Genomic DNA, 9,590 nt, shown 5'->3' on the forward strand with positions numbered 1-9,590 from the left:
ATTTAAATGTCCACAGCACTAACTTGACTTTAATTGGTTGCTTAGTGTGTGTTTGTGTTGTAATTCATACACTTTATTGCAGTGTTTTAAAATACACCTTTTTAGAATTTATCATGAATTGGAGAAATGTTATTTTCTGTAATACTACAGTGTTTTTATAATCAGTCCACCTTTATTTTCAGTATATTTTATGTTATATTTGTTCTACAACACAAAGCAGTTTTCAAATTTTTGCATGGTTAGCTTAATATTTGTTTAGATATGTGAATGTCTGAATGCTGTTACTAATACTTTTTAAAAATCTGGTATTCAGTTATATTTTATACTCTATTAAAGAGCTGATTGATCATTGATAATATTAGTGGCAGTAATATTAACCATATTTTTATTTTTTTTAAATCAGATTTATTGGTCATAATCCCAACCAAAAATAAACTTGTTGCTGTACCATTTGCATACTATGCTTATTCGTAAATCTGTTTATTCCATTTTTTACTTTAATATATGGGTATTTTTTTGAAAAAAATAATAATATTTAAGTAAACCTATTTCTTGTATAGCAGGACAATATATCCTAAAATTACTGCAGTCTGTTCTGATCTGTTAAAAGATAAAAGAACAAGAAATTTTTTCCTGAATACCCACTTTTCTCTACAATAGGTACTCGGGATGTGTGTACATATGTGTATTGTCTATACACATACGTATCATGCACACACACATGACATACAAGATCCGTGGTGGTGCAGTGATTAGAATGTAATAGTGCCGGCTAACTCACTGCTCACTCTAGGAGTTTAATTCTGAGCAGTTCAAGGTTGACTCAGCCTTCCTTCCTTCCTTCCAAGGTCGGTAAAATGAGGATCCAGATTGTTGGAGGGAATAATCTGACTACATCCCTCAGCAGTATATAAGTCTAAGTACTATTGCTATATATCGAAATAACTTTGTAAATTTTACATTGCAAATGGAGAAATGCGCAGTTTGAACAATTACTGCATATTTTATACTGGAAAAGCAATACAGATCAGTATGCCAAAAATGGATGGGAAAAAAAATCCTATTTCAAAACCCTTGAAGTCAGAAATTCATCAAAAAAGTATAAGCATTACATGCAAAGAAAGTGCTTTTAGTAAGTGGCTGCCGTGCACCAGGCAATTGGCGGTTGCATTCTTTTACCCAAAGAATGATACTTCCAACCTTGGCAGTTTAAGGCCTGTGGACTTCTACATCTAGAATTCCACAGCTGGCTGAGTAATTCTGGGAGTTGAATTTCACAAGTCTTAAAGTTGCCAAGGTTAGACACCCTTGTGCTATGCCCTTGTATCAACTACATCTTTTCACAGCTTTGCGTCATAAGGTATATTGAAATTAAGGTAGCTCAGCCTTGGATAATAAACTATACATATACTGCATGGCACTTTGTGAACTTGTGGTTGTAACACTGAATGTCTTTGTTAACCATTGCAGGCAAATTGCTCCAGTTATTTGTATTTCTAATCCTGGTTGGCTGAGTTGCTCTTAATGCATTTGCTTTGGTTTTTCAGTCTTAATGGTAGATCAGGAGCAAGATATTCAATCTTTCTTTGTTTCTGTTCTCCAGGCTATCACTGGGATACTTCTGACTGGATGCCAAATGTCCAACTGCCTGGCATACAAGAATATCCAAATTATGAAGTAGTTGAAGAGACGGCACCTCTGTACGCAGATCCAAATTCGATTGATGCTGACTATTATGCTGGCGGTTATGACATTGAAAGTGACTTTCCACCTCCACCAGATGATTTCCCGATTCCAGATGACCTCCCACCCTTGCCACCGGAATATAATGATCAGTTTGACTCCATACAGCAATCCAGGGACGTATCTGCTGTAGGTAGCTTAGGGTCTTCGGTGAGGAGCAGGCAAAGATTCAATCTCAACCAGTATCTTCCCCATCACTATCCTTCAGACATTTCAGAACCTCAGAACACAATAAATGGAATCCCTACAAATTTCCAAGAAACTTTTGCTCCTTACACGGTAGGCTACAAAAGAGACCCTGTAGACAACATGTCCATTTCTGCGTACGCTTCCACAGCTTCGTGCTCTGATATGTCAGCATTCTGCGAAATGGAGTCTGAGGTAATGATGAGTGACTATGAAAGTGGGGATGACAGCCATTTTGAAGATGTGATCATTCCTCCACTTGATCCTCAGCAGCACACAGAAGTCTGATATTCTTCCTCAAAAAAAAAAAAAAGTGCCTGGATGCTAATGAACTAAAAAGAAAAAGGATTGTAGAGAATCTTGGAGAGCTTTCCCCCCCTGGCAATGCTTGAGCGCTATTATTTCAGTGAACTAAAACTGGCATGGCTGCAATGGAATATGCAGCTCATATTAACCAATTTTCCATTATTTTCCCTTCTGCAGTTTCACTAATCACAGGTCTCCTGTGGTGTTTTTTTTTCCTTTTTTTGTACTTACATTGTCTATGTTAGAAACAGGGAAAAAATGCATACCACTTCCTCATTTTAGCATGATAAATGTATTTATATCATTCAGAAACAAATCATTTTTCTTATATTTTTGTAAATTTTATGTACAGTTTTGATTTTGGTAATTTTACCTAGATTTTGTAGATAATTTTAAGGTTTGGTTTCCATTAATTTAGTGGTGTTCTGTGTGCCATTAAACCCTGGGCTGCATTATATTCAGTAATCACTATACAGTAAACCCTTGATTGAACAGTTCTCTATTTAGCAGGCTTACACTGCACAGAATATAATCGACCCATACACTGTATAATTTATGTATACGTACATATAGAATATTATACACGGTGCAGCTGTAAAATCAGATTCAGATTTTACACAACACAGTGCTGTAACAGATACTCTTTCCCCTTATTAGTTCATTAAATCAAAGGTTTACTGTATTTACATGTGTTCTCATAGCAATTCAGTGTTATCACCTCTATATTTTAGTGTAATAACTGATGCATTTCCAACTGTACATAATTTCCAGTTGTAAAACATAATCTGATATTTTTGGGGCAAAAAACATAGCACTGTCTTACACAAGTTTCGTACTCTGGAACAGTATCCGTTTTTCCTTTTCCTGAAAAGTGTGTTGGGGCCCACTGCATTCCTGTTTAGAACCAAAATCACAGCACAGTTTTTATAGTGTCTGTATATTTGTGATGCAGCAGTCTTGTAAAGGTTTTTACTGAAATCTACCATTAGCCAGTCTTTCTTACAGATAATAAATTATTAATAAAATACTCTAGCTTTGTTCACTCTATTTCATACATTGTATATATAAGTAGTATAGATTTATAGATACAAAAAGCGTAAAGTTGCTTGGTACAGCCAATCTTTAGTTGTGTGCAATCAATCCACTAGGTGGCAGAAGGGTCTTGTTCGTTTAAAAATCAAATACATCCTTGATAGTATAGAGATAATAGATAACATACTTACAAATGATAACATAGTTACAATCTTTCATATATTGCCTGTTACAAATACACAAAATAAGACTTGCAAGTTACTTGGTAAATAGTTATGTTATTATTATTAACTGTTGTTGCCTTTAGTTTAATAGCTTTTAGTTTAGTAGTGATGCTCTTAGTAAATGAAAAATTTCAGCTGTTAAACTTTATTGAGTACACAATGTTTTGTATTAATACAAAATTGGGTCATATTTGGATATAAACTATATCTTGAACTGGTTGGCTATCTCTTGTGAGGAGATGAGATCCAGCAGGTAACTATGCCAAGTCACAGAGGACTTTATAAATTGTATCCAAAAACTGATACAGAGCCTATTAAACAGATACCATGTGCAGCCACCAAAGCAACACTGGTGAGCACTTGGACCGCTATAGTTTGGGCCAACAGAATATCCCAGATTTGCTTTGTTGAATAAAAGAAATTCCAATGAAATTATCCTTCATATATTTCAAACAATCCGATTTGATAATCTGAGGTATAGTGTGAGAAAGCTTAACTATGCACTTTTCTTAAACTTTGGATTTCCATATGGTTGATTTCCACCCTTGAGCCACATACAGTGTATGTGGAAATCCTCTTGCAAGCTCTACCAAAGAACATTTATCTTGGTATAACTTCTGGAATAGAATTTCCCAGTTGATTCTGTTGTTTATGTGCACCAAAGGACAAAATAATTATATAGGTAATTATACAGGTAATACAGTTCAATTAATGACCGTTTGAAGTTACATGATAACTCCCCCCAAGTGTTTACGACAAAGTCCTGAAATTACGAATATTGCAGTTGTTCAGCCTTATGATTGTCTGGAGACTGGCACTGCAACATTCATCTATTGCCTTCTCCCCTGCTCCCATCCTGCTGTGCCGGACTCACTTACCTTGCAAAGATCTGTCTCCTGCCGTGGTTTCTTCGCCTTTGAGGGAGAGTATAACAGGACGATTCCCTTCCAGCGTCTGGTCAGCTCGCAAATGCTTTTTGAGTCAAGAGTAAAAGGTTCTGGGGTCCGTGATCTTACGCAACTCCAGGTACCCATTCTCTGGAAAAGTGGCTGGGCATCTGAAGTCAGGCAAGATCAGTCCCCAGAACTTTTCACCTATGGTGTGAAAAGCATTTGCAAGCGAACCGGATGCCAAAAGGGAAATTGTCCTTCTCTCCGTCAAAGGCAAAGTAACCGTGGCAGAGGGGACAGATATTTGCAAGGTAAGTGAGTCTGGCACTGCAGATGGGAGAAGGTATCATTGGATTGGGAACGCCTTGAATGACCTGTTCCATCACTAGGACTTCCATGGTCTTCCCCACCCTGAGATACCTTTTGCACATAACACTCAGGAGTTTGATTAGCAAATGCATAGGCGAAAGCAGGAGTGATCATGTTCAAGTTACATGATTCACTCCTATGAATCCTTAAGTTACTAACGTAGTTAGCAGGGTCCATTACATTTGTAACTTGACGATTACCTGTATTTAGTTTTGACTTACATCTTAAGAGCGTTTCAGGGATGGTATGGTAATATGGGTAGTCCTTGACTTACAACCCTTTGTTTAAGGACCATTTAAAGTTACGACTGCTGAAAAAAAAGCGACTTATGACTGGTCCTTACACTTAATGACCATTGCAGTATTCCATAGTCACATGATCACTATTTGTTACCTGCCACAGAGCTTTCTGGGAAGCAAAGCCAATTGGGAAAGCCAAATTTGCTTAATGACTTCATGTTTCACTTAACAATTACAGTAAAAGAGGTCATAGGTTATAAAATTACGAGTCAGCTAATGACCACAATTGGTTAATGATGTATATTCTGGCCCCAAATGTGATCATAGATCAAGGACTATCTTATGTTAGGAAAAAACCAATATGAGAACATTTTCAAAGAGATTTAGCATCACTGGGAAAATTTTAAGATTAGTCTTGGGAAAATGCTGCTTTCTATTATTCAATTATACTCTCCTGAGAGAAAATAAATCTAGTAAGTGGAATCTTATGAGTTCAGCGATTTTGGAAAGTGCTGTGAAATTTGCAAGGAAGAATTCGCAATAAGGTTTCCTATTCCAATATTAAATATACAACATTGATTTATAACAGGAATAGGAACATTTTCTTGATTTTATAGAGATTTGTAGTTACATCAAAAATGGCATCCACTAAAGTGGCATTTCAATAATAGGGCATAATACAATTTCCACTGCGAAGAACTGCTTTTTACAGCTGGTGAAACGTGGAGAAAATTGCCTACCTGAACTCTACAACAGTGTTTTCAACCTCAGGGGACTCTCCCAGAATTCCTCAGGCAGCATTGAAAAGCAAAAGTGGTTAAATGAAGGAACAAAGGAAGTAAAGGAGAGCAGAAAGAATGGATTAATGCTGTACCAAAAATTATTTCCTGGTTTTCTATATTTTCTTTTCTGAAAGACTTCTGGTTTTTTTTTCTAATTCTCAAAGAAATACTTTGGAACTTTTTGACAGCGCTTAACTTAAGGTAGTGTTCTTATTGTTGCATAACAGTATTTTATTGTTTACCTGCAGTATATGTGGTTGCCCTTAATCCCTGATAATAAATAGCTCCTAGGAGGAGTTCATTCATAGCCTCTTAAATTTAATTGAACTGAGAAAGCTAAAGAGGCTTCAAATTACTGGGTGATGACTTCACAAAACAAGGACAACTCTTACAAAATTATTTGAAGTCAAGATCTTCCTAAGATTTTCCTTAAACAGGCAATTTCTTGTCCAAGCTGAACAAGGATTTTCTTTCAAATATGTAAGCCATTTTTGGCTCATTGCTAATGAATACTGTTTCTCCCTGGTGTTTAGATGTTTTGATAAAAGGAAAATCAAAGGGCAGAGGAGGGAATTGGGGATGATGTTACCCATCAGCAATGTTTATGTTGGTGACATTTACTATATAAAATGAATCATGTCTTGATTACCTGAATGCTTATTCATTAAAGTGCATGCAAAACTGGTGCTCTGGAAAGTAAGGAGCGATCACAGAAAAACAAAATGTACACGGAGTTTGATCCGTCTTCCCAAATGAAATGAAACAACTACATCTTTTAATGAATCACTTAATTACACCATTGTTGAAATACGGCCTTAATGGGTATACACTAACACAAAGAGGCAGCATCAGGCAATTGACATATGTTTAAAATAAATTACTGTAGTTGAAATAATACAGAATGGTATTTCAAGAGACAATTGACTGAGGTTAGATAAAGAGGTACATTTTCCTGAATTGTATTGAGGTAAGCAGTTTTATGTTGTGAGCAAGGGCCACACATATAGCATTATATCCTTCAAAGTAATATATGAATATACTTACTTTAATTACATAAGGTAAAGCTTACAAACTAGAAAGATGAAAAACTAGAGTGAAAAGCATAAAGGAAGAGGAAAAAAGCAGTTTAGTTGGAAAACATGACAGAGCAGTGACTTCAAGGATCTGCAACTACTTGGGGCCATCTTGTTCAGAACAATCTTGCTGTTTGGATCTCCTTGTTTTACCTCACTGAGTGCCTTTTCCCCCCATCCTTCAAAACTGGATCAACCCAAAATGGAGTGGTGGTCCAAATTTCCAGAATGATTTCTGGAGTAAGAAAATTTACACTTCCCTAATTCTATATCAAATTATTCACATTATTGAGTGTTATTTATTTCATTACAGGGCTGTCAAACTCCCAGCCCAGGAGCCAGATGCGTCACATGCTGGCCACGCCCATGTTCAGTTTAGCGAAGGGGGAAAGTCCCAATATGTCATGTGATGCCACTGTGATGATGTTTGACACCCCTGTTTTATTACATTAATTAGAGCTGTGTCAAGCACCGTGCTTACTTTGATGAAAGTGGCAACATCCACTCTATAAGGAATTCTCCCACAAACACTTATGAAGTCTCTTCTAACAGCTTTTTATCCTCTAGAGAAAGATAAATGTAGGTAAGGCCTTAGTGGGACTTCCTCCTCTTTTTTGTCCACTGCTTAATAATTACATATTTCTGTATCATTTCCATCTAATTTGTTCTTCCTTTCATTTCCCCTCCCTTTCCTTCCCTTTGATGTTATTCCCTTGTCTCCTCTGTCTTTATTGTTTACTTTTTCTACTGCAGCAAGATAGTGAGTGTCTGAGACTGATTTGTGTTATTATATGCCAGTAGGAAATTATATGAATTATATGCCAGCAGGAAATCAATTAACTTTATAAATAATCTACTTTATGTTAAAGGTAATTTATTTTAAATTAGTAATTATTTCAATTAATATTTGTCACCTTTATATAGTTGCTCATCTTATGATCATGACTCTGGGCAATGTACAATAAAAGCAATATAAATTTGGAAAGAGAATTCCAGCCAAGCTGTCTTTTGATGTAGATGTGGCAATTCAGTATATGCAGATATATAAACATATATGCAAATGTGTCATGTGCATATATTCATGTCACAGGAAATTTTCTTCCAAGTTTTCCAGGAATGAGGACCGCTACAATTAGAGTTGGAGAAGTTTGGTATTGCACAAAATCATGGCCCACATTTAATTGGGGGGATTATTTTAAAAACAGAGCATCATCTTTCTTTCAGATAAAATAGTTGAACACTGGTCTGAAATAACATGATGTTAGAAGAGGTCCTGAATATTTTTTTTAATATTTTTGAAAGATTTTAATAAGTCTGCTTTCTTGCAAGGATAGCTTGATTGACAAAAACTGGCTTAGTATAGTGATGCATCATCCTTTTTCCTCACTTTCTGTTGCACTGTTCCTCTGAATCTGTGATCAGTACAAATCAGAAAAAAAAAATCCTTGTAGCATAAGGCACGTGTAAGAGCACTGGATGCTATTTTTAGCACAGTTTTCTTCCCCCTCTTAGCAAATGGCATGCCATCATAGGAAACTGCTGCATTTTCTTAGAGGATGTTTTTTACATGTCTATCACTTCCTACTTTTTCATTTGTTTGTTATTCAGCTTGTGAATTATGATTGCTTTTTCTTCCCTTTTTATAGCCCAGCACAGCATCTTTCATTATGTGGTGTCAAGGACTTCAAAAATGACATAATCACCAAATGATTAAGGATCACGGCATTGTGATTGGTAAATTCTCCTTTTTTTTCCTTTGAAAAAAAGAAGGGAGCAAGTCTCTAAATCTCCAAATAATTATATATTGAGCTTACGTATATGACATTATTCTTTCTTTTCCAGCTAGACACCAAAATGAGAAGGAGATTTAGCTCTATGGACTATTTTGTTAGCATTTCCTATGGCTTTTTGAATAATGTAAACATGTTTTGCACATAAATTGAATTTAATGACATGCACCTTTAAAAAATAAACACAATCCGTTTTCTCTCTGAGAAGGGAAAAGGAGTAATTTCCCTGCTATTTTTTATACACAGATCAGACTGTTTACAGCAATGTTTGTCGACATTTTGAGCTTGAAGTCCAAACACCTTAAAGTTTCCAAAGGTGAAAAATACCGGCTTATAGCACTATCTGGCTATCAATTCATAATCCCTATAACAATAATATTCTGCTGCCAATATCTCCACTGAAAAATCAAGCAAGCCCCTGAGAGGTGGGATCGAAAAGATCCCGGTTTCAGATAGGACCATCCTGATGTGTTCTGAGATCACATGAAAAATCTGCCCTGAATCTCACAATCAGGAAAGGTTAATTTGCATCTTTTTGTAGATTCATAAGCAATATTGCATAAACATACACGATCTGATTTTTACTTCTTTTTACAAAGGTAAAGAATAAAAACAAGACCTTTGAACTCTCCTTTGCTGTTTTCTTCCCCCGCCACCCCCCCCCCCAAAAGCAGAGGTCTAAGTTGCCTTCTCTGCTCATTCCTCATGCAAAGCAAATACTGTAGTCAAAGGAAGTTTTTGTCGCAGTTTTTTTTTCCTTCCCTCCGTTCCCAATCAGTCTTCCCCTTCCTTACCTATCTGACTAAAAATCGATTTAGAAAGCATACATAAAATTCGCATTTATTATAAATAACTAACTCCTCCTTCTGATCTTCCTCTTGCTCTTCCGTTCTTCTGTTCAGCCAGAAAGCCCACCCGAAGGCTGTCCAGCCGCTACTTCAAGTGGCAAAAGATAG

General features: G+C 36.2%; 1 protein-coding gene across 5 annotated transcripts in view; it reads left to right on the forward strand.

Annotated features, from left to right (window-relative positions):
* FAT1 (FAT atypical cadherin 1) overlaps positions 1-3,262 on the forward strand; it is a 119,396-nt gene extending 116,134 nt beyond the window's left edge. For all 5 annotated transcript variants that reach the window (XM_087936266.1, XM_087936267.1, XM_087936265.1 and 2 more), the window contains one exon: positions 1,604-3,262. In XM_087936266.1, coding sequence (XP_087792392.1) covers positions 1,604-2,217 — 614 coding nt within the window. In that variant the 3' untranslated portion in view covers positions 2,218-3,262. The remainder of the gene's footprint in view (positions 1-1,603) is intronic.
* The last annotated feature ends 6,328 nt before the right edge of the window (positions 3,263-9,590 follow it).

Source organism: Pseudonaja textilis, chromosome 6 (assembly GCF_049901715.1).
Source record: "Pseudonaja textilis isolate UNSWEBS1 chromosome 6, rPseTex1.2, whole genome shotgun sequence".
Lineage (NCBI taxonomy): Eukaryota > Metazoa > Chordata > Lepidosauria > Squamata > Elapidae > Pseudonaja > Pseudonaja textilis.